The sequence below is a fragment of the Myxine glutinosa genome, chromosome 5 (genome assembly GCF_964187855.1).
Source record: "Myxine glutinosa chromosome 5, kmMyxGlut1.1, whole genome shotgun sequence".
In the NCBI taxonomy this organism is placed as follows: domain Eukaryota; kingdom Metazoa; phylum Chordata; class Myxini; order Myxiniformes; family Myxinidae; genus Myxine; species Myxine glutinosa.
The window spans coordinates 1,765,501-1,791,112 of NC_136265.1; the positions used below are offsets into that span (position 1 = coordinate 1,765,501).

The window sequence follows — 25,612 nt, forward strand, 5'->3', positions numbered from 1 at the left end:
TGTTACAATCCCTCGTGGGTGAGCATGGATTTGAACTACGATGTGGCTCACATGTAGACAGGCTAATTAGCAAACTGCCACCGAGCTATCGTGATGGATTCATTGAGCACTGCATTAACCAAGGACTTTTAAATGCAGATTCTAATCAGACCTACACGTTGCACCATCTGGCAGCTTGGCTGCAGGCGAAGGCCCGAGCTAAACGTATAGCGGACCAAGCTGCTGTCCTCTACAAATGTGAGGGCCAGGGATTAGAGAGAAAGGAACAGCATTCTTCATCTTTCAAGAAGAAAGAATCAAGGGCATCGGTGTTTCACAACTCTGAGTCACCAATAGCTGGCACGAGGCCAAAGCCGTTGCGTAATGTTTCTTCAACAACCAAGTCCAAGCCTTATTGTCAGTGTGACACCAGTGATCATTACCTCGGTTCCTGTGCGGAATTCAAGAAGCTTTCCACAGACCATATTATAAAGTGGATAAGGGAACATGACCGTTGCTGGAGGTGTGGTCGGTCACACCCAGCTGATCGCTGTACACTTAGGAAGCCATGCCTTACTTGCAACGAGTTGCACCTAACCATCCTACATGATGCAGTGCAGAGATCCAGCGATACCGTCCTAATGACAGGCTCCGCACCACCTGCAGTGTACCTTGACAAGCCTTCCCGTCCACATGATGTCCTGCTAAAGATCGTAAAGGTGCTTCTTCATGGCCCACAAGGATCCATAGAGACCTATGCCATTCTAGACGATGGTTCAGAAAGGACTATGCTTTTGAATTCAATAATGGAGTGGCTGAACCTGGTGGTTAAACCTGAAACATCACTGCTCAAGACAGTGCGAGAAGATACTTTGCAGTGTACCGGGGCTTCTGTCAAGCTTCAAATATCATCGATCGAGAACCCGAACCAAAGGTACGGGATAGATGCAGCATTCACTGCCACAATGCTGCGCTTATATGAGAATTCGTACCCAGTGGCCGATCTTCAGAGACGGCACCTCCACCTAGCTGAGATACCACTCCCTTTGATTAACAAGGCTCAACCAACAATATTGATCGGGTCAGATTACCCGCACCTCATCTTACCAAAGCAAACTGGGCGATTTGGTCCAAAGGGTGCTCCAGTAGCAGTCTGTATCAACCTGGACTGGTCACTACAAGGACCGGCCAGCATACTGCAACAAAGGGTGATTCAGCAACATTGCATGTTTGCTGCTGTCAGGCCCTCATCACCAGACCTAATGAGAAATGTGGAGAGACTCTGGCAGACTAACATATTACCATACATCAGTTTGAAACATGCAACCCGGTCCAAGCAGGACCAGCAAGCGAACAAACTTCTGGAATCTAAAACTATTAGACTCGAGATAAATGGAGTGTAACGTTATGCTACTCCGTGCTCATGATGGGACACAGTTCGCGGCCACCAAAGAACCAGCCTTCCTTAACCTATCGAATATGAGCATCTTACATTGAGGATCATCTGGACATGCTGCTTCTGCACGAATACTCATGCTGCTTCTGCATGACATTACTCTGGACATGCTGCTTCTGCTTTCTCAACAATGGATGGAGGTCCTCAATGCCAAACAGGAAATTAGAGCTGTCTCCCTTGACATATCACGTGCCTTCGATACGGTCTGGCACCCCGCTCTGCTCACCAAACTCTCCTCCTTTGGTATCCATGGAAATCTCCATGCATGGCTGGCGGACTTCCTCTCTAGTCGGTCAACGTGGGGCCCTGAATGGGTTTCTCTCATCTCCTCTTCCTGTTCAGGCTGGAGTTCCCCAAGGCAGTGTTCTGGGCCCTGTGCTTTTTCTGGTCTTCATCAATGATCTCTCTGACTCTCTTGAAAATCCTCTCCATCTCTTTGCTGATGACTCGACTCTCTGTCGCTCCATTCCTCATCCCTCAGATCGGCAGTCTGCAGCCTCCTCACTCTCTGCAGACCTGGACAAAATCACAGACTGGGCAAACAAGTGGAACATGTCTTTCAATCGTGACAAATCTCACACTCTTACGATGTCTCTCCGAAAAGACCGACTGGACAACCCTCCCATCCACTTTCTGAATAATCCTCTCCAAGAAGTTCTGTCACTCAAGCTTTTGGGTCTCACTATCTGCCATGATCTTTCCTGGGAAAACCACATTTCAAATCTGGCCTCCAAAGCCAGTCGCCGACTGGGCATCCTCCGTCGTGTGAAGTCCTTCCTTGGCACACCTGAGCTCCTCACCACATACAAGGCTTTCATCCGCAGCTCAATGGAATACTGCTCTCCCCTCTGGGCTGGTGCTCCTGCCTCACACCTAGCTCGTCTTCACGCTGTTGAAACCAAAGCGTTCAGAATCATTGGAATGTCCCACGATGAAGCTAACTCCAAGGGCCTTCCACTCACTCACCGCAGGCAGGTTGGTGGTCTTTCCGTCTTCTACCGACTCCTCTTTGGCCTTGCCCCCCCCCCACCCCCCAGCTTTCTCTGGGCTCTGTCCCCCAAATATTCCTACAGGTCGCACAAGATCTGCCTGCAACCCTCTTGTGGTTAAACTGCCAAAATCAAGACTCTCTGCTCACCTTCACTCCTTCATTCCTCTTTTCTCCCACCACTGGAACAAACTCCCTCACTCTCTTCAATCCCACTCCACCCTCCAGGTCTTTAAAACAGCTGTTCACCACCATCTCTTATCTTCCCCCATCCAAAACCTTGATCTTTTCTACCCCCGCTAATTTCACCCCAAATCCACTTTTTTGAAATACCAACTTCTGTCCTGGAAGTCCTTGGTGTCCTTGTGTTTAATACTTCTCCCACCCCCCCCCCCCTTCCCACGCCTCCTCCCCCCAAGCCCTCTCCCTCCCACACATCTCCCTGCTCTCAAATGTTATGTTTGTGTGCTTCCCCTTCTCTCCCCATTTTGTCTTCCACTCCCTCTTTTTATATATTTTGTTTGTCTGGTTGATTTGTTTGTGAAATAAATGTTAGCTCTTTCACGAGCCTCGATTCAGTGTACAAAAAAAAAAAAAAATCTACAAGAATCTTGCCACCCAATATGATCTCCTCGGCTATCTTTCTCTAAAGGTGGGCGCGATTCGGAAAATTTTAAGTCCGCTTACCCCTTATCCGCTCCGCCAGCCCGTGTAGTCCGATTCGCTTATCCGCTTCAGCGGCCGAAAATCTTAGTCCGCTTACCGGTTATCCGCTTCGATTCGATTTTTTTAAAGCGCTTCGACGTTTTTAAAGCGATTTTTGACGTTTCTAAAGGGAATTTAATGCTTTTTAAGCCTAAATAGCCATTTCTAACGACTACAAAGACAAACAAAGCTTTTAAGATAAAAAATATACATTTTTATTTAAATAAAATTTATTCAAAATTTTTTGAAATAAAGTTTTCCACTCGACTCTACTCTACTCTACAGTTAATTTAAATATAATTTTAATATATGCAAGTTACATTAAAGAAAAATCAATTTGCCCGTCCTTTCTTTGACAAGAGAGTCTACTAGTCAACAGACTAGCAGTCTGTTGACTAGTCCTCGTCTTCCTCCTCCACCTCGTGGGCCTTCTTGAGGATTTGGAGGTTGCCCTTCATGAAGACGAGGGCCTCGAAGTTCGGTGCAGCCAGGGCCGACCTCTTAGGCCTGAGGATGTCCGACCCGTAGCTGAACACGCGCTCGACCGAGGCAGAGCTCGGGAGCAATGTGCCTCCACTTCTGGCTGAGGCTGGAATTGTCTGTGTCCATTGTCACGTTGATCTCAGCCGACTCGATTGAGTCCAGCGACATCCTGCTCTCGCTGCGCGCGAGCTGAGGGGTCAGGGCGCAGATCTCCTGACTGTCCTCCACGTCCCCCATCATGTTGACCGCCGGGTTGTGGATGTCGCTGTGCTGGGACTGCTGGTTTGCGTCGCTCGTGTGCCTGTCCCTGGCACTGCCGCTGGGCTGGAGAGTCAGAAATCTCTCCATCTTGACGTTATTGCCGCTCTAGCGTCCAATAAAATATTCAGTTTTCACTTATTATTCACTTAAATAAATATTCACAATTCTAGAGTAACGGCTCAGGCTAACAGCTGATTTGGCGAATAGCGATGCGCTTTAATTTTTCGGTAGTCCACTTACGCATATCCGCTTCGGTTTCCGGGGGTTGTTCCGATTCGCTTATCCGCTTCGAAAACGTTAGTCCGCTGCAGCGGATAAGCGGACTTTCGAAGCGGACCGCCCACCTTTGTCTTTCTCCCTATACGGCGAGAACTAAAGTGCTAGTCCGAGACCTGTGGAAGACTCAGAGGAACTGCGACACTCCGATTGAGCCCGGAGACATTCGAGATCAGTGGCTTGCCCGACAATGTGAGTTACCCGATCTTGAGCAGGTCAGGTTCCCTATAAACTATCTTCTGCCTGGTACTGATCCTTTTACTTCCACCCATACCTCCATATCTTCTGCAATGCTTCCGTAGGAATTTACGGTTCGGTTGCCTACGTACTGAGGATGCCCGTGGGATGGTCCAAATTACCTTTGTCCTGGCAAGATCCCGCATTGCACCAAAGTGTCAGGTATCGATGCCACGATTAGAGTTATTAGTGCCCCCTTACTGGAGCTCAGCTCGCCCACCAACTCCTTGAAGAGCTCACCTTGACGATCCAGCAGGTGGCTTTGTGGAGTGATGCAACGACTGTTCTCATCTGGCTCCACTCTGATTCCTGCCGCTACAAGGTGTTTGTGGGTACCCGGCTGGCTGAAATACAGACACTTACCCAGAGTCAGAACTGGCGTTTTGTTAACACCAAGGACAATCCTGCGGATGACATTACTTGCGGCCTATCGCCACACCATTTGTGCCAGGATAACCGTTGGAGACACGGACCTCCGTTCCTGGCACAACCTCCCGATCAGTGGCCTCAGTTGCCGAATATAGAGCAAAGTGATGTGACTGAGCTCCGGAAGTCGACCTTCTGTGGAACGATGTCGGTGGACATACAGGCCTTACCTGACCCTTCACAGTACGAGACTTGGAACGCTCTGGTTGTGGCTGCACAGCAGTGTCCCAATGGGGTGGTCTCAAATAAAGACTGTCCTACCTTAAGCGCTCACCAGCATGGGGAGATAGAGAATCTTCTGCTTCAACGCTCACATCATGATAGTTTTTCGGATGAAGTCCAGATACTTGCCATGGGTAGGGATTTACCCATCAGAGGTCGACTGGCATCTCTCTCACCTGAATAGGACTGTACCCTTGGTCTCATCAGAGTAGGAGGAAGACTACGCCATGCGGATGTCCTTACATAAGATGCTGTGCATCCTATTGTTTTAGATCCTCATCACCCAGTAACCAAGCTCCTCATTCGAGAATATGATGACCAACTGCTTCACTGTGGTCCAGAGCGAATTCTTGCGGAAGCATGTCGCAAGTACTGGATTCTGCGTGGTCGAGAGGCTATTCGTTGACACCAACATCAATGCCACGAGTGCCGAAGATGGCGTGCCAATCCAGAGGTGCCAAGGATGGCTGCTCTACCCCCTGCTCGGTTACGACTATACAAGCCTGCCTTCTACTCCACTGGAGTGGACTGCTTCGGTCCTTTCACCATAAAAATTGGAAGACGAACAGAGACTGGGGTATAATCTTCAAGTGCCTCCCTACCCGCAGCGTACATCTGGACGTCCTGGAGGGCTTTGATGCTGATGCCTTCCTAATGTCCGTCCGTCGCCTCATCGCCCAAAGAGGGAAACCTCACGAGATCTTATCGGACAGAGGCACCAACTTCCGAGGGGGAGATGCTGAACTTCGTCAAACTTTCTCTGCCCTCGAACCTGTTCTCGCCCAGCGTCTTGCCAACCAGCAAGTGAGCTTTCACTTCAACCCACCAAATGCACCACATCTTGGCAGACTATGGGAGCGGGAAATCAGGTCAGTGAAGAACAGCCTACGGGTTGTAGTTGGAACCCATACTGTGACGGAGCCTGTGCTGCGCACATGTCCTCATCGAAGTTGAGGGCATCCTCAACTCCAAGCCTTTGGGTTATGTATCGTCAGACGTAGCCGATATTGATCCTGTTACGCCCGCTGTGCTACTGATGGGATGTCGTGACGCATCGCTACCTCAAGTGGTGTATCCTGCTACGGAGCTCCTCGGACGCCATCGCTGGCATCACAGCCAGATCCTTGCCGATAAATTTTGGTCCAACTTTATTAAGTATTACCTCCCCAGTTTCCAGCCTCGACAGAAGTGGCAAAAGGAGAGTACGAAGTTGACCACGGACGATATGGTGCTGATCGTCGATTCCCAGCTGCCTCGTGCCCAGTGGCCAGTTGGTAAGGTCATGGAGACCTTTCCGGGCTCAGATGGCCGTGCTCGAACTGCCAGCGTTCAACTTTGTGGCGAGAACTATGTTCGACCACTTGCTAAATTGATCCAGCTGATGGCTCGTGTGAGCGAGTTGATTGCCGCGATCTTTGCCTCGTTTCATTAAATGTTGTGTCGAAAGGGAGTTTAGTGTCTCGTCTTGTCCGAACCGTTTGATCACAGCCCCTTTCCTGGATCCACTGTTCTCCATTATCCTCCGTACTAGCTAGCCTTTACCGTAGGATTCCAAAGCCTACTTTTCCTGATGAATTGATTAATCAATAAATAATTAATCGATCAATTCATTAATCAATAAATAAAAAAAATATCCTTTATAGCCACATCACTTCGTCATTGTCATGCCCGAATATCAGCTTCCTAGCTAAAAAGGTGCCTGAGATAATGCACAGATGAGAAAGAAAATAAATAAGTAATTCATTAATCGATAATAATTCATCAATTAATTGATTAATCAAAAAAATAATAAAGTTTTTGCCAAAGCACGTGCGCGCTATTGTGCCGAAATTTCAGCTCCCTAGCTCAAAGGATGGCTGAGATATCGCCCGGACAAAACAAGAAAGAAAGAAAGAGAGAGAGAAAGAAAGAAGGAAGGAAAGACACCAGAGTGAAAACTGAGTACTCCCTTTCAGTGCGCGTCATCGACGGGCCCCCTTCGGTGCCCGGCAATGACGTCATGCAGCACCTGGGAATGGAATAGGAAAGGAGCGGTGTACAATACAAGTAATCCTTCAGATTGGTAGAGTCTTGTCCCCTTCCGCACACCTTCAGACATCGACAAAATCACAAGACGCTCAAACACCTGGAATATGTCTTTCAATCCTGACAAATCTCTCTGAAAGGACCGTCGAGAAACCCCCTTTCCGACAATCCACTTGAGGAAGTTCAGTCTCTCGCACCTTTGGGTATCAATATCAGCAGCCATCATCTTACTTGGGCAACCCACACAGTTTCCAAGGCACATCCAAAGCCAACAACTGACTGGGAATCCTCCATCATGCAAAGTTCTTCCTTCACACACTTGAACTCTTACCTACAAGGCCTTCATCCGCAGCTGGACTGGTCTCCCCTCTGGGCTGGCTCACCTGCCTCACACCTTGCTCAGCTTGACCAAGGCCTTCAAGATTATTGGAATCTTCCACGATGAGCCATTTCTTGGTGTATCACACCTTGACATCACAGACAAGTTTCTCTGTCCTCGACAACCTCCTTTCTGGTCTTGCGCACCTACCCTTCCCCGTCTCTGCCCCTCCCCCACCAGCGTGCACACCATGTGCCAGTGATCCATTTGTGGTGAAACTCCCAATCCACTCATTACCCTGCGCTCGCAAAGCAAAAAGCGGGGTTAAGCAATCGGTTGAATACATGTGCCGGGTCTGCATTTTAAAAATTCATTTTCTCGGCAACTGTTGGTCCGATTGACATTAAAGTTTACCGTAGGAGCGCCTCTGCCTGTATATATTTTTTGCTGCTAATTATGACGTCATAGGTCACGTGGTACGGACGCCATCTTGGAAAAAAGTTACACCTCTATATCTCCCAAACCGCTTAATGGAAAAAATTGAAACATGGCTCATTGTCAAGTACACCCCATGGGGAATAAGATATGTTAACGATGATGTCATAGGTGCCTCCATTATGATGTCATAATTTGACAAGTACAATGCTGATCATGTTGCAACCTATGTTTCCTTACCTATATTGTCTGCATCACAGTCAAGACAAACAACTGAAGGATAAATTTCCTGTCACAGCCGAAATAAAGGTTGATAAAAATGACATCATATGTCACGTTGTCTGGCAGCCATATTGGATCGAAGGAAAAATCTTTGAAAATATTCTCCTTTTAAACTGCTTAACTGATCAATGCAAATCTTTAACTAATTGATCAACTACCCATGGGGAATATAGTTTGATAAAAGTGACATCATCTGTCACTGGTCTGGCAGCCATATTGGATCAAAAAAAAAGAAAACAGAAGAGTTGTCTTGCACCAAGTCCCTCTCAAGACTGAGCAGGGTAAGTATTCGATGAATACCATCCAGTTTGTTCCTTTTTTCCCCTCTGTGGAACCAACTTGCTGAGTCTATTTAATCTCACTCTGCCTTCCAATCCTGGGGGACAGAACAAATCTTGGTGGGACAGATCCCATCTTCTCAGATGTGCTCTGTTCCCCAAATATTCCTGCAGGTCGCACAAGATCTGCCAACAACCCTCTTCTGGTGAAACTGCCAAAATCTAGGCTCTCTGCTCACCTTCCCTCTTTCCTCCGGCCTCTGGAACAAACTCCCTCACTCTCTTCAATCCCACTCCTCCCTCCAGGTCTTTAAAACAGCTGTTCACCACCATCTCTTATCTTCCCCCATCCGAAACCTTGATCTTTTCCACCCCTGTAAACACACCCCAAATCCCCCTCTTTCAATCTCCGACCTCTTTCCTGAAATTCCTAGAAGTGTCAATTTGTTTTATTCCGTGTACCCCACCCCAGCCCTCTCTCTTCCACAGATCTCCTGATGTCTCTGTTCCCTACTGTTGTCATGCTTCCCTCTCTCCTCTCCCCACCCATCTTGTCTCCACGTTCCTTTGTTATATGTTATATGTGTTATCCCTTATATGCTGATCACCACCATCTCAGCTCATGCCCCTTTAATCCCAGGATCTCTTATACCCTCATCAACGCCCCCCAAGCCCATCTCTTTCTGGGTTTCCAGGTTATCGAGTTACCCCTTCACTCCCTCACCCTCATTTGGTTTGTTTTTGTTCCATTTCTGTTTGATCCCCAGCCTTCCCTTCCACTTGTGCGATTGAGAGTTTGCATCTGTATCCATCTTGTTCTTTGCCCCATATCCTCATTCCCCTCCCATTGGTCCCCTTCTTCCCCATGTCCTCTATTCCTCCAAGTCACCCCGTGTTTGTCCCTCTGCCCTGCTGTCAGTGTGCCCGTTAACCACCCTTTCCAGTTCTTTTCGTTCTGTTCCATTGTGGTTCATTCCATGTTCTAGCTCTCCCATGAGCCTGACCTCTGTAGGGAAGAAAGTCCATTTTGATGGTCATTTTCACAAGCTGAGTCCTTCCAATAAAAAGTTTTGTGGTGTACAGAGATATACAATTACTTGATGGTTGTTAAATTCTGGTTGTGCTGCCAAAGTGTGGTTCTGGAGACATAATGGCCAACACTTCACCCAAAAACATTTAGCAAAACAGGAAGGCTTGCACACGGACATTAGGCAGGAGCATCTGCCGTACCGCTAAGGAGACCCGATTGGTTTTGACTATTCCCAGAGCACTGTCCGAGAGGTACTCCTTCACCCAACAGCGCGACGAGATCCTCCAATGGCTGCCTCGTTTGTGACGCTTGGCTCTCCTGCAGCACATCAGTCCCTCCTCGCTTCGCACCAACCCACTCCAACAAAGGAACTCTCTCAGGATATGTTTGGGATTCTGAACGCGCATCGTGTGCCCGAGATTCCTCTTCATCGAAAGGACGTGCCATTGTGGACGTGGAGACACATCTGCTCTCACAAGACGTTTCGAAGGAAGTACATTTCTGCAACAAAAAACAACATGCCGTCAAAATCCATGAACACGTAGAGAAACCCTGAATGAGTTATTCCATCAGTATGTGTGCTTAGTATGGACACCTGCCCTTTGTACAAGGGATTGCAGGGTGGGGAAATGCATTGGAAGATTAGCATGTTTCATCCCCGGTGTGATATTCCCAACTTTCCACTTTCAATCCATATTTTATCCCTCCATCTATCCATCATCAATCCCTCACCCTCTCGCTTCCAAGCCACTGTACTCTGGGACTCCCCAATACCCTCCACCATTTGCCTTTCAAACCCCGTAACTCCCACTGGAAACATCCCTCTCCTCATTTAAACATCAATCCATCCGTACATCCATCAATCTCAAATCCATCGTCCTTTCGCTTCTCAACATCTACTTCCCGTGCTCCCCTCAAACACCTTCTTAAACTTAGGATGATATATTTCGGACACTGAAAACATCAAAATAGTGAATGTTTAACAAGATGTGACTGCTTTTTGATTAAACGAGCCACAGAGGAAGGTGAGAGCCATCTGAACATTGTGTTATTTCACAAAATCAGGAGCGGTCTGGCACACCAGGATATCAGGAGGCCTCGTCATTTATTTATTTATTATTAAGGCGTCAGGCGTCAGGAAGGGCATCCGGCCATAAAAACATTGCCTCAAACAGGGAACCATGATTGTCATGGGGCCCGCAAGGCTAACCCCCGCTCTAGCGGGGAAAATGGCCTTAAAACGATCATTCATTCATATATATATATTAAGGTATAACCCTGGCCCTTCGAAGGAACCTCTGCATGTAGCTCCACATGCTGCCGGGAGGTGGCCATGCATATCCTTCCACGACTGAGAGCCGGCTGTGTATATTCACCCGCAACTGACAGCCGGCCGTGCAGATCCATCTGCTACTGAGAGCCGGTCGTGCAGATCCATCCACGATTGAGAGCCGGCCGTGCAGATCGATCCGCAACTGAGAGCCAGGTTTGCAGATTCATCCACTACTGAGAGCCAGGTTTGCAGATTCATCCGCTACTGAGAGCCAGGTTTGCAGATTCATCCGCTACTGAGAGCCAGGTTTGCAGATTCATGCGCTACTGAGAGCCGGGTTTGCAGATTCATCCGCCACTGAGAGCCGGGTTTGCAGATTAATCCGCAACTGAGAGCCAGCCGTGCAGATTCATCCACTACTGAGAGCCAGGTTTGCAGATTCATCCGCTACTGAGAGCCGGGTTTGCAGATTCATCCGCCACTGAGAGCCAGGTTTGCAGATTCATCCGCTACTGAGAGCCAGGTTTGCAGATTCATCCGCTACTGAGAGCCAGGTTTGCAGATTCATCCGCTACTGAGAGCCGGGTTTGCAGATTCATCCACTACTGAGAGCCGGGTTTGCAGATTCATCCGCTACTGAGAGCCGGGATTGCAGATTCATCCACGACTGAGAGCCGGCTTTGCAGATTCATCCACTACTGAGAGCCGGGTGTGCAGATTCATCCGCTACTGAGAGCCAGGTTTGCAGATTCATCCGCTACTGAGAGCCAGGTTTGCAGATTAATCCACGACTGAGAGCCGGCTTTGCAGATTCATCCACTACTGAGAGCCGGGTGTGCAGATTCATCCGCTACTGAGAGCCAGGTTTGCAGATTCATCCGCTACTGAGAGCCGGGATTGCAGATTCATCCACGACTGAGAGCCGGCTTTGCAGATTCATCCACTACTGAGAGCCGGGTGTGCAGATTCATCCACGACTGAGAGCCGGCTTTGCAGATTCATCCACTACTGAGAGCCAGGTTTGCAGATTCATCCACTACTGAGAGCCGGCCGTGCAGATCGATCCGCAACTGAGAGCCGGCTGCACAGATCCATCTGGCTACTGAGAGCCGGCCGTGCAGGTCCGCACACGGGCAAGATCAGGCCGCAAAAGTCCCACGAACCCCAACCCTAAGAATAGGGCCACTACCAAGTAGAATTAAGCAGTATACTACACTGAATAAAGGTATTTTAAACAGTATCACAATATTTTAAACCAATTTCAATGGTTGCTACAAGACAGAGCAGCATGTAGAATCATACAATCGTAAGCATAAGACTTTAAACAAACAAGCAAACAAATACCTATTTGGGGGGGTTTGGGGGGAGGCAAACCCCTCCCAAAATTGGTACATCATGGGTGGTGAATATTGTAGTCAGGTTTCATCAAAATTGCTTGTATAGTTTTGGAGAAGAGAGCAAATACCTATTTTTTGTGGGGGGGGGGGGGGGTGGAGTAGGGGGGGAGACGGGGGGAGGGGGTGAGGGGCAGCCCCCCAGCATCCACCCTCAGGGTCAAATTTTTCTAATGACATGACCAAACTTTAGTACATCACGGGTGGTGAAGTTTCATTGGAATTGGGTGTGCAGTTTCAGAAAATAATAATAATAATAATAATTCATTTATTTTGTATAGCGCTTTTCAAGAAGCCCAAAGGCGCTTTGACAGAGTGGAAAACATAATGCATAACAATACATGAAAACAACAATTGCAAAATAGCTGGGCGGCTTAGCTAAAAAATTCGGATCGATTGTGCCTTTTCCCCCAAAGAAACCAAATACTTATTTTGGGGGTCAAACCTGGACCCACTTTGACTCCTGTAGACCCCCCTTGGAGCCCGAATGTTTTTAATGCCATTAACAAACTTGAGTTGCAACATACGAAATATCATTTGTGCCAAGTTTGGTCACAATCCCATCAGCGGTTTCGGAGAAGTTGCAAGTGTTTATGGACCGACGACGCGCCATCGCATAAGCTCCTCGGAACTATGTTCCAGGTGAGCTAAAAATCGGGCCCTATGGGGATCTAGTGGGGAGGAGGGTTGCCCCCCCCTCACCCCCCAAAGTGGATATTTGCTCTTTTCTCTGAAACTACACACGATGACAATGAAGCTTCACCACAACCTTCATCACCCATGATGCATAAATGTTTGTTCACGGCATTTTTAAAAAATCAGGGTTTAAGGGAATGTGTGGGGGGTTTGACCCCCTATAATAGGTATTTGCGATCTTCTCCAAAACTACAAACACAATTTTGATGCATCTTGATCACAACTTTCATCACCCATGATGTACCAATGCTTGTCCAAGACATTAGAAAAATTGTGGTCTGAGCAGGTATATGGGGTTGGGGGAGGAGGGTTGCCCCCCTAAATAGGTATTCTGTTCACAATAGGTTAAGTCTGTTCACAATTGTATTTTGTCGAAACTGTATTTATCTTTCGGTGTGTGAAGTTATTGTGTGCAACTTTGGTTGTTTCTCGGTGTTTATCTTTCATAAATTGATCGTCTGTTTGCCGTGTCGTGTCTTGAGGCCTTGTACAGTGTGCACTGTACAACCTTGAGGCTTTGTTTTTCTCTCAGCGGTCCGTCGTTTGTGATCCAATAACTTTCGTTCTCTGTATTCCCAGGCTTTTCACCCATAGCCTACTTCCTTGTGTAAATCTCAACTCAAAAAAAAAAAAAAAAAAAACATTTCCTTCTCTGTTCTCATTCGTTTATTCATTCTTATTCGTTCGTTCGTTCTTCGACCACGTGTTTCTCCCCCATTTCCCCAGATAGTTTTCACTCATTAACCTTCAATGTTTACACTTTCCCCTCAAGTTATGTATTCCGTCATATTTTATAACACCTTTTTCTTCTTCTTCTTTAAAAGGCTGCTTTCGACTTGCTCACCAAATCAATTCATCCCAAAAAAAATATCCATCTCCTATAGTGCCTTTTTTCTGCATTCCCTAAACTCTCCTGCACTCCATCCTCCATCCAGCGTCCTTAAACGTATTTTTAACTCGAAGGTCACAAGAAACTCATTTTGCAATAAATGTTCGTTTCCCATAAATCGTACACTTTCAAAAATCCAATCTCACCCCTCCCCTCCAAATCTTCCCCATAACCCCTCCCCTCCAAATCTTCCCCATCACCCCTCCCCTCCAAATCTTCCCCATCACCCATCCCTTTCAAATCTCCCCCCTTGCCCCCTCCCTCCTAAACTACCCCCTCACCCCTCCCCGCCAAGACGCCCCCTCGCCCCTCCCCTCCTAGACTCCTGCCTCACCCCTCCCCTCCAAATCTCCCCCATATCCCATCCCTTTCAAATCCCTCCCCTTGTCCCTTCCCTCCCAAACTCCCCCCTCCCCCCTCCCCTTCAAATCTCCCCACCCTCATTGCTTCTCAATTTCCCCCCTCTCACTCCCCCTCCTCAAAGCATCCTCCCCGCTTCTTCCCCCTTCAAACTCTCACCTCCATCTCCCCCAACCTTCTGCCTCGCTCTTCCCCCTCCTCAAATAACACCTCATTGTGGCTCACCCAATCACCATCAAACCTTTTGTCCGCCCCATCCTTCCCTTTCTCCGAGCTATTCTGAAATCTCTGACACACCTTCAACAGCTCTCCCTATCTCTTCCACCTCTTCCACATCTTACCCTACCCCTCCTCCCCCCTGTTCTGTATCTGATGCTCCCCCTTCCTCTTCATTAACGGTATGGACCTCAAACATCCGGGGCCTTCGTTCAAACTTAACTGATCTCTCCATACAGGTTGCTTCTGTCAAACCAGACGTGATCTGCTTAACAGAAACTTTCCTCCTTTATGATGTCTCTGATTCCATAGTATCTCTCCCGGGCTACTCCCTCCTCCGGTATGATAGACCTGAGCCTCGTCCTGGAGGCGGGGTTGCTATCTTTATCAAAAACTCTCTTCCTCACTCGCCCTGCACTGCACTCTCTCCACCTCACCCCCAGGAATACCTCTGGCTACGGCTTCCCCTTCGCTCCCACCTCTTGTTCATATGTGTGTTGTACCGTCCACCAAACAGTGATGACTCCATCTACATCTCGCTGTCTGATGATATGGACCAACTTCTATCTACTCATCCCAACTCTCTCTTCCTCATATGTGGTGATTTCAATTGTCACCATGCCAGTTGGCTGGGTGTGGGTACCTCTCTCACCAGCCATGGCTCTTCAGCAAAGGACTTCTGCGACTCACTGGGACTGACACAATCTGTCAATTTCCCGACCCGGATCTCAGTCAACGGAACATCTTCTCTTCTGGACTTGGTTATGACTAACTTCCCTGAAAATGTCTGCTGCTCTTCTTCTGCTCCGATCGGATCATCTGATCATGTCCTTGTTAAAGTGGACATCTCTCTGACCATCCTCAGGGAGCCTGCTCAGCGTCGACGAGTCTGGCATTTCACTCAGGCCAACTGGCACGGTCTTCAAGCAGCCATCAATCATCTGGACTGGTCTCCCATCTCTACCACCTCTGACATCAACTCATCCTGGGAATTCTTCCAAAGTAAATTGCTCTCTCTCATGCACAGATTTATCCCATCTCGTCTTCAGTTGTCATACCCTTCCTCCCGTCCATGGTACACGGAATCTTGTGGTGAGGCTGTTGCCCAGAAACAACTTGCCTTCGTCTCCTGGAAAGCAAATCCAACGGAAGGAAATCTCATTTCCTTTCACAAAGCCCGAAACAAGTGTGTGTCCACCCTCAGGAGAGCCAGGAAACAATATCTCTCCATTCTGAAGACCGAACTCTCTTATCTGTCTCCCTCTTCCAAATCCTGGTGGCGTCTGGTCAAATCCGTTTCTGGTGTTTGTTCCCCCTCCATCCCCTCCCTTACCTCAAACGGCTACACAGCTGACTCCGCACGTGAAAAAGCTGAATGCCTCAACTCTGTGTTTGCCTCTAAATCTTGTGTCCCAAACCCATCCCTCTCTGTACCCACCATACCCAGTCGTACCCTGCTGCTCCTGGACTCCGTGTCCTTTCCTCCTGACAAGGTGGAAAAGTTTCTGTCAACCCTCGACTCTGATTCTGCAACTGGACCCGACGGCATCAGCCCACGGGTCCTAAAATCCTGCTCTGCTGCTCTATCTCACCCTCTCTCTGTTCTCTTCACCCTCTCTTTTGCTCAAGGTCAACTGCCATCTGCTTGGAAATCAGCCAACATCACCGCTTTGCACAAAAAGGTGCAAAAACAGATCCTAGCAACACCAATCAGCCTTCTCCCAATTATCAGCAAAGTCATGGAATCCATCATTGCTTCGAATATGAAATCTTTCCTCTTCTCCAATGGCTTGATCTCTGATCATCAATTTGGTTTCAGACCAGGTCACTCTACTCTGGACATGCTGCTTCTGCTGTCTCAACAATGGATGGAGGTCCTCAATGCCAAACAGGTAATTAGAGCTGTCTCCCTCGACATATCACGTGCCTTCGACACGGTCTGGCACCCCGCTCTGCTCACCAAACTCTCCTCCTTTGGTATCCATGGAAATCTCCACGCATGGCTGGCGGACTTCCTCTCTAGTCGTCGTCAACGTGTGGCCCTGAATGGGTTTCTCTCATCTCCTCTTCCTGTTCAGGCTGGAGTTCCCCAAGGCAGTGTTCTGGGCCCCGTGCTTTTTCTGGTCTTCATCAATGATCTCTCTGACTCTCTCGAAAATCCTCTCTATCTCTTTGCTGATGACTCCACTCTCTGCCGCTCCATTCCTCTTCCCTCAGATCGGCAGTCTGCTGCCTCCTCACTCTCTGAAGACCTGGACAAAATCACAGACTGGTCAAACAAGTGGAACATGTCTTTCAATCCTGACAAATCTCACACTCTTACTATGTCTCTCCGAAAAGATCGACTGGACAACCCTCCCATCTACTTTCTCAACAATCCTCTCCAAGAAGTTCTGTCGCTCAAGATTTTGGGTCTCACTATCTGCCATGATCTTTCTTGGGAAAACCACATTTCCAAGCTGGCCTCCAAAGCCAGTCGCCGACTGGGCATCCTCCGTCGTGCGAAGTCCTTCCTCGGCACACCTGAGCTCCTCACCACATACAAGGCTTTCATCCGCAGCTCAATGGAATACTGTTCTCCCCTATGGGCCGGTGCTCCTGCCTCACACCTAGCTCGGCTTCACGCTGTTGAAACCAAAGCTTTCAGAATTATTGGAATCTCCCGCGATGAAGCTATCTCTGAGGGCCTTTCACTCACTCACCGCAGGCAGGTAGGTGGTCTTTCTGTCTTCTACCGACTCCTCTCCGGCCTTGCACCCCCAGCTCTCTCTGTGCTCTGTCCCCCAAATATTCCTACAGGTCGCACAAGATCTGCCAGCAACCCTCTGATGGTTAAACTGCCGAAATCTCGGCTCTCTGCTCACCTTCACTCTTTCATTCCTCTTTTCTCCCGCCTCTGGAACAAACTCCCTCACTCCCTTCAATCCCACTCCTCCCTCCAGGTCTTTAAAACAGCTGTTCACCACCATCTCTTATCTTCCCCCATCCAAAACCTTGATCTTTTCTACCCCTGCTAATTCACCCCAGATCCACCTTGTTTGAAATTCCAACTTCTTTCCTGGAAGTCCTGGCAGTGTCCATATGTTTTATACCTCTCCCACCGCCCCCTTCCCATGCCCCCCCCCCCCCAAAGCCCTCGCCCTCTCTCAGATCTCTCGATGTCTCCATGTCTCTCGGTCCCTGCTCTCAAATGTTGTGTTTGTGTCCTTCCCCCTCTCTCCCCATCTTGTCTACCGCTCCCGATGTTATATGTTTTATGTGTCGGTTTGTCTTTCTGTGTGATTAATGTTCGCTCTTTCACGAGCCTCGATCTTGTATACAAAAAAAAAAAAAAAAAAGAAAAAGAAAAAAAAAGTCATACAATTACGTTAGTATGATTTTACATGCTGCGCTGTCTCCTATCAACCATTGAAATTGGTTTACAATACCTTTAGATGGTGTAGTGTACTGCTTTATTTTACCAGGTGAGCGCCCAGGTGTATTGCCCCTATTTTTGTGTTATTAGTGTCACGTGGTAAATGAAGTATGGATTGTTGTGTTAATAGTATCACAGGGTTCAATTGTCATGTGGAAATTGTGCGTTGAAGTACTCCTGTTCGTACATGTATCCTTCTATTCCAGTTAAGACGTGCATGGAATCATATCAGGAAGACAAATGGCACTACAGGTAGATGCGGATGCATCTAATATGCTGTTGCGTCACCATCACATGGTACTAAACATGCAAGGATGAGCTTGAGTGAGTGCATGTGCATTCAATATAATATACATTGTACATATACATACATACACACAGGTATACGAGGTACATTACAAAAGATGTGTTGTGTTAAACGATGCACGGGATGCATAACCCTAACGGTTGGAGCGTCCGCGGTCCGAGTCTGGGAGGTTTGTTCCAAGCCCAGGCCGAGTGATCCCCAAGACATTGAAATGGTACGTGTTGCTTCATCGCTCGACGCTCAACATTTAAACAGGACAGAGCACGCACAAAGAACCATAGGTTGGTAATAATCGCGCAAGCTTTGGTGAGCCAAATGACCACCTTGAGTGTCTAAGTTCCTTGGAAGGTAATCTCTCCCTCACGTTAGAATCACTCTAATCGCTTCAGCCATTATTGTGCACGGCTGACGAGGGAAGAAAGAAGCAGAATTCGGTGGTTTAGTGATCTCCCAGTTTGTGGTACTTCAGCGACGTATTCCGGCATCCTTATCGGTCTTGGTAGTTCTGAAAACACTCGGCAATAGGTATGTATTTTAAAGGTTTATACGAGTATCTTCACACAAGTAGCTCTTCAGCATGTGATTTTGCACATATTCGATGAGGCAGACATTTTCATCCCATGCCATCCCTCCATATGGAGTACGACCATGCTCCAATATCAAACGAAGTTGGTAAAAAGGGAGGTAGATGTGAAGGCGAGTGGGGTTTGGTTACGTAGGATGGGCGTTTGAGCACGATCTGGAGAAACATGAATCTCTCTACTCCGCGCCCCTTCACTCCGTTACCCCAATAATATACGGAAGGGCAAAGATAAATGTTCTCACAAGATTGGGAATCGTGAGCTATCCTTTAAAAACACCATAAATTATCACTAAAAAGCCGTGTAAGTGACACAAGCAATGACGTAATGAAGCAAAGACGAGCAAATTTGAGATGAATTGATAAATCTGCAGAACCCTTGGGCGACAAAGCAAACTGTACTTACAGTAGGTGATGATTGGCTCGGTTGAATCTTCGGAAAGATAGGAGGGACCAATGCAATGGAGTAGAACTCCAACGACGGTTCCACCAAGACGGCTTCGGCCGTCGTGGGAGCGGACGACATCAACGCGCTTCGCCTCCAGAGCGTCGGCTCAAAACGCACATGGTCGAGACGACTTTGAGGGAGCCGTGGAGTGAGAGAACCTTCCGGAAGGTCCTCTGAAAGAAGCAGTTTTTCTAGGCGCCGAAGCAGTCTCTGCTGGCGACCTTCTGCATCAAGCAGAATCAGCAGCGGCTCTTGAGGTTTCAAGGTCTTCTGTCGACCGTGTGCACCACCTACAATGCAGTGACGTACTTCGATATCTCAGTGGAAAGAAAAAAATAGGGGCAATACCCTTGGGCGCTCACCTGGTAGAATAAAGCAGTGTACCACACCGACGAAAGGTATTTTAATTAACTGACAAATGTGGGGAAATTACACGCCCAGACTGGGAATCGAACCCAGGTCCTCTGGAAAACCATACCAATGCTCTGCCATCTGAGCTATCTGGGCGACCCTGAGCGAGCATGCAATTTTCCCACATGACTGCCACTCTCTTTCTGTCAATGCTTCCGGGTCACTCGCTGCCAACCATAGGAGCACCAACGGCTTGAACACGAGAGAGTCTTCCTCCAACGGGGGACAAATCCATGTCCTCTATTATAAACACCACTGGGGGCGTAGAAACACAATTAAATAAATGAACAGGATTATAAATATAATTAATTGACACGTGTGGGAAATTTACACGAAGCCTCCGGAAGGTCCTCTGAAAGATTTTCCCACACATATGTAATTTTCCACATATGTCAATTAATTAGTTATAATCCTGTTCATTTATTTAAAATATATTTTAAACTAATTTCAATTGTTTCTAGAAGACAGGGCAGCATGTACAATCATACGAACAACGTAATCATAAGACTTCAAACAAACAAACCGAAAAAATACCTATTTTGGGGGGGCAAACCCCTCCCACCCCATACACCTACCTCCTTGGACCAATATTTTTATAATGCTGTGAACAGACATTGGTACATCATGGGTGGTGAATGTTGTGGTCAAGTTTCATCAAAATTGCTTGTGTAGTTTTGGAGAAGAGAGCAAATACATATCTTGGGGGGGGGGGGGGGGGGGGGGGGGAAGCCTCCCAGGGCATGATATGGCATGCTGAATATCAGTTATTTTGCCCTCAGGGCATGAGATGGAATGCCAAATCTGTTACTTTGCCCTCAGGGCATGAGATGGCTTAACAAATCTCAGTTAATTTTAGTTCAGGGCATGATATGGCATGCCCAATCTGTTACTTTGCCCTTAGGGCATGAGATGGCATGCCTAATCTGTTACTTTGGCGTCAGGGCATGAGATGGCTCAACAAATCTCAGTTAATTTGAGTTTAGGGCATGATATGGCATGCCAAATCTGTTACTTTGCCCTCAGGGCATGGGATGGAATACCAAATCTGGTACTTTGTCCTCAGGGCATGAGATGGCTTAACAAATCTCAATTAATTTACCCTCAGGGCACAAGATGGCATGCCAAATCTGTTACTTTGCCCTCAGGGCACAAGATGGCATGCCAAATCTGTTACTTTGCCCTCAGGGCATGAGATGGCATGCCAAATCTGTTACTTTGCCCTCAGGGCATGAGATGGCATGCCTAATCTCAGTTACCGGTTCGTGAAAGACTTGGGACAAGCTTCCGCCGGCCGACCCCACAAGGTGGGATAATAGTGTCCGTTAAAGAACAACAAGCAATTAGTTCTTCATGCCTGTTGTTTGTGTCTTTTAATTTCCTAAAAACGTTTATGAACGACGTTCCTAAAAACAGTAAATTTCCTGTTTGGAATGATTTTAAATTTAGTTTCACTGCCAGCCAGGCAGAAAGACTAAAAAATTACCTTGCTCCTCTGTGCGCATGTGCACTCGGGCCGGGATTCCGTACTATTTGCTAATCCAGAGCCAAAGCACTGCTGATCTGCAGGTTCGTGTTCCGGTTCGTGTTGTGCAGTTTTCAAAATGGAACATTCAATATAAGTCAAGTTGTTCCTGAGCAAAGCCTGACGACTGCAGGCAGGTAGACAAACTGAACCAATTGCTTATCCCCACTTTTCGCTTTGCGCGCATGGGCTAAAAACACAAACCCTATATGGACCCCAAATAAAACAAAACAGATTGCCACAAAGTTCCTTATTATTAACCAATCACAAGCCATCGTTCTTGATCTGGGCCTTTTCACTCCAAAGATTGACTCGTGGGTCAAATACGTGCAAAATGACCTTGGAGCTTCGGATCAAAACTTCCTTTTGATATTTAATGAGTATATATCCGGAACCCCGGTGTGTAAATTTAGGATAAGGCTTAAATAATAAATTTGATGGATAAAATGTGCAAACGATTCAGTCTTCTTCGATAGAAAACATACAACGACCCCGAAAATAAGGGGCCTGGCGACATCTGTGGCCCTGACACGTCACGCCGATCTCACCTTTAGTCACGAGCGCCTTGCGGACAGGTGGTTTATTGAGCGAACGCTCGTGCTCAATTTCCTGGGAGGTGATTTGTTCTTCTCTTCCCACCTGTTCTGACATCGACGCCGACAGTGCCTTGGCAACAAGCATTTGTTCCTCATTTTGTGGCAAAATCATTTTCTTTCGTTTTCTTCTCCCACGAGGCCCATGCTCCGAACCTTTCCGCTTGGTTTGTCTTGTGACCCTAATGAAAAACAAAATGGAAAAGCACAGTTCAGCAAAACATCATAAGTTAAAAACATCGGCTCAATAAACTATCGCCGTGGATTTCATATTTGCTTTTCAGTGGAGTTTGTGACCAAAGCTGCTGTTCACCGCCATCTCTTATCTTCCCCCATCCAAAACCTTGATCTTTTCTACCCCCGCCAATTTCACCCCAGACACACTTTTTTGAAATTTCAATTTTTTCCTGGAAGTCCTTGGTGTCCTTGTGTTTTATACTTCTCCCACTCCCTCCCCTTCCCGTTCCTCCTCCCCCCCCCCCAAGCCCTCTCCCTCCCTCAGATCTCCCGATGTCCCTGCTCTCAAATGTTGTACTCGTGAGCTTCCCTCTCTCCCCATCTCGTCTCCCGCTCCCTTTATTTTGTCTTATGTGTCCGTTTGTTTTTTTTGTCATGAATGTTAGCTCTTACACGAGCCTCGATCTTGTCCACAAAAAAAGAAAGAAAGAAGCCGACATGTTTAACTATTCTGCCCACACTCCCCGCCGACTAAAGAAGCGCAACGCTAAAGCGGCCACTAGTGCGGTTTTGGGCACGTGTGGCTCGAACCTGGGCGACGCGAGGACCTCCTGGAGCCGGTCCCGTTCATTTTGCTGTCGGCGGACGGCGAGTACGAGCTGTTGAGGTGGTACATCAAAAACACGGGCACAGCGTTTCATGTGCGATGTTCTGGCACGTTCGGTCTTGAAGTCGCGGCCACAAACGGGACAGGTCGACCCACGTACGGCATTCGGTATCGGCACCTCCAGTGTGTCCAAACAACTGCAACGGAATAAAAATTATTCTCATTAGCGACAACTCGGAAATAACATAGATCATCATGGGACAGAGTCTGATATTACACTTCATGAGTCGTCTATAAATTTGTTACAAAATCACAAGATGTTCAAACACTTGGAATACGCCTTTCAATCCTAACAAATCCCACATTCTCACAATCTCTCAACGAAACGACCATCTGGCGTTTGAACTTATGGCCACAACTCACGGCAACTCAGGTCGTTCTCCACGAAACCCTCTTGAAGAAGTTCAGTCATTCAAACTCCGGGGTCTCACGGTCCAGCCATGATTGGGCAAACCACATTTAAAAATTATCCTCCAAAGAAAGCCGCCGACTAGACGTCCAGCATCGTACAAAGTCCTTCCTCGGCACACCTGAACTAATATCCACCAACCCGGTCTTCATCTGCAGCTCGATGGAGTTCTGCTCACCCCTCTGGCCTACCTCCACTGCCTCACGTGCTGCTCAGCTTGACACGGTGGAAACCAAGGCCTTCAACATCATTGGAATCTCTGGCGATGAGGCTGGGTCCATGGGCCCATCACTTCGCCATCATCGACAGGTCGGTGATCTCTCTGTCTTCCGCCACCTCCTTTCTGGTCTTGCACCCTCTACACTTTCCGTGTTTTGCCCACCACACCCCAAGGTTTCTGCAGGGCTCACATGGTCCACCATCGACCCCCTTCTGGTGAAACTACATAAATCCAGGATCACTGCTCACCTCCACTCAGTCGTTCTTCTTTTTCCCCCCAGATGTGAATCAACTCCCTCTCCCTCTTCGATCTCATTCTTATCTCCAGGTCTTCAAGATAGCTGTTCACCACCATCTCGATCGTCCCCATTTCAAAATCATGACATTGTCAACCCTCGTTAACCCTCCTCCTCCACCACTCCCCATCCTTCTACCCACAAGGTACCCTCCTTCCAAATGTCCAGTTTTTCCCTTTTGAGGAGTTTCCTTCTGTATCCATCTTGTTCATCCCATGTGTCCTCTCCTTCCCCTCATTCTTCCCCACACCCATCATTTGTCCGTCCCTCTCTTCAGGTTGTCTTTCAACCCTGCTGTTGGTGTCCCCCCCCCCCCCCCCCACCACATCTCTCCACTGTTGTGTCCTGATTCAGAGTTTTAGCTCGTCGACGATACAAAAAAGGCCTAATTTCTGTGGTGGTAGTGACAGTGACCATGGGATACGTGAAAACTGAGAGGAAAGAGCAACGGAAACGAGACTCCAAAGTCCAAAGACTCCAACTCCAAAGCTAACTGTTGGGATCAGAAAAAAGAGGATTGCTGCCACCATTTTGAAAGGTAACTGCACAAAACGAAGCAAACAAATCCGTGACAGCATCAGCGATTCCAATGTTTCAAGCAACGACAACATCAGCAGTGATTGTATGACGTTTAACGTTACAACAAAGTTGCAACTGATGATGACAGTGCAAACCAAACACTATGAATGACATCAAAACAGACAAATATGATTTCAAACATCGTGGAAGGTGTCAACCCTTCGGCAGTTTATGACGAGGACGAAATAAACAAGAAAGAACAATCGGAGATTGCAGACCCTCGCCAGGACGTGTTTGGGAGGTGTATTTTGTGCAGTGTTTTGTACATTCTTTCATTATTTTGTACAACCTCACTTTCATCAGACACGCGTTACACATTACGTCCTCTTTATAAAACTGAATTCAGTATTGTATTTGAAATATATATATTTAAATGAGGCTGTCCTCAGGGTCTTTTGAGTCATCAAGGTCCTATGGCTCTTTTGGGTCCTTGAGGTCTTTTGGGTCATTGGGGTGTCGAGTCCTCGGGGTCTTCAGAGTCCTCACGGTCTTTTTGGGTCCTCTGGTTCTTCATGATATTTAAAGATATTTAGGGTATGTTGGAGTATTGGTGTAGTAGCGCGGCGTTACGCGCGCTGCTTGTGAGCAAGGAGGAAGCGGACAAGCGGTAACATATAAACGTCTTTATTGTAAGACTGCACTGTAACACTGTACTGTTCCGGGCTGGGCGCCCGGTGTATATCATGAGGCCACGCCTACCCCTGGTGCGTGGCCACCGCCCACTTGGTGCGTGGAATGATGTCACCACGCCAGTGGGCTTTTGTGTCCGCCACACGCGCCCCCCCAGAATTCCCGCGCACCTGGAGGGCCAGTTTGCGGGGCAGACGAATGACCCGGCCGAAGCGCCCCCTGGCGATCGGCGGCGTCCGGGGTGCAGGGATACCAGGTGGGATGCCCCTGGCTGCCCCTGGGATGGGTGCAGGACCGGGGGGCGCTGTGGCGGCGGGGCTGGGCGGTGCCGGGGGTCCGCCAGCAGGAGGGCGGCCCCGACGTGGGGGTCGGGCCACTGGCGGTGGATGGTCCACATCGAGGTGGGCCGGCTTGAGGCGGTCTACCGAAACGCGGTCAGGAGTACCGCCGATGTCCAGGGTGAAGTGCTTCGCCCCGGTCTCCAGCACGCGGAAAGGCCCGTCGTACGGGGGCCGCAGTGGTGTCCGATGGGCATCGTGGCGGACGAAGACGTACTCCGCCGTGCGAAGCTCCGGGGCGACGTGCGTCGGTGGGTGCCCGTGGCATGCCGTTGGCACCGGGGCGAACCTCTGGGCGGTCTCTTGCAGAGCGGAGCGCTGCTGTGCCGCGGACCATGGTGCCGTGGAGTCGGGGAGGAACTCGCCCGGCACCCGCAGCGGTTGCCCGAAGACCAACTCCGCCGCGGATGCGCGCAGGTCCTCCTTGGGCGCCGTCCGGAGGCCCAGCAGGACCCAGGGGAGCCTGTCGACCCAGCCGCCGTCGCGGAGGGTGGCCCGGAGCGCGGCCTTCAATGAGCGGTGAAATCGCTCACACAGGCCGTTAGCCTGGGGGTGGTAGGCCGTGGTTCGGTGCAGCCGGACCCCGAGCCCCTGCGCAACCGCCCCCCAGAGCTCCGAGGTGAACTGGGGGCCGCGGTCGGATGAGATGTCTGAGGGGGCGCCGAACCGGGCGACCCAGGTGGCGATGAAAGCCTGCGCGACATCGGCCGCCGTTATCGACGCCAAGGGCACGGCCTCCGGCCACCGGGTGGTGCGGTCCACCATGGTGAGGACGTAGGTGAAACCCCGCG

General features: G+C 48.6%; 1 protein-coding gene and 1 non-coding gene across 3 annotated transcripts in view; both read right to left on the minus strand.

Moving 5' to 3' along the window:
* SLX4 (SLX4 structure-specific endonuclease subunit) overlaps positions 1-25,612 on the minus strand; it is a 125,289-nt gene that overhangs the window by 11,793 nt on the left and 87,884 nt on the right. For both annotated transcript variants that reach the window (XM_078777486.1, XM_078777485.1), the window contains exons 6-9: positions 22,275-22,487; positions 21,462-21,688; positions 18,939-19,270; positions 9,603-9,903 (exon numbers count right to left, since the gene is read on the minus strand). In XM_078777486.1, the coding sequence (XP_078633612.1) occupies positions 9,603-9,903; positions 18,939-19,270; positions 21,462-21,688; positions 22,275-22,487 (1,073 nt within the window). The remainder of the gene's footprint in view (positions 1-9,602; positions 9,904-18,938; positions 19,271-21,461; positions 21,689-22,274; positions 22,488-25,612) is intronic.
* Positions 19,415-19,487, minus strand: TRNAT-GGU (transfer RNA threonine (anticodon GGU)). Its single transcript has one exon. It is a non-coding gene; the product is annotated as a tRNA-Thr (tRNA).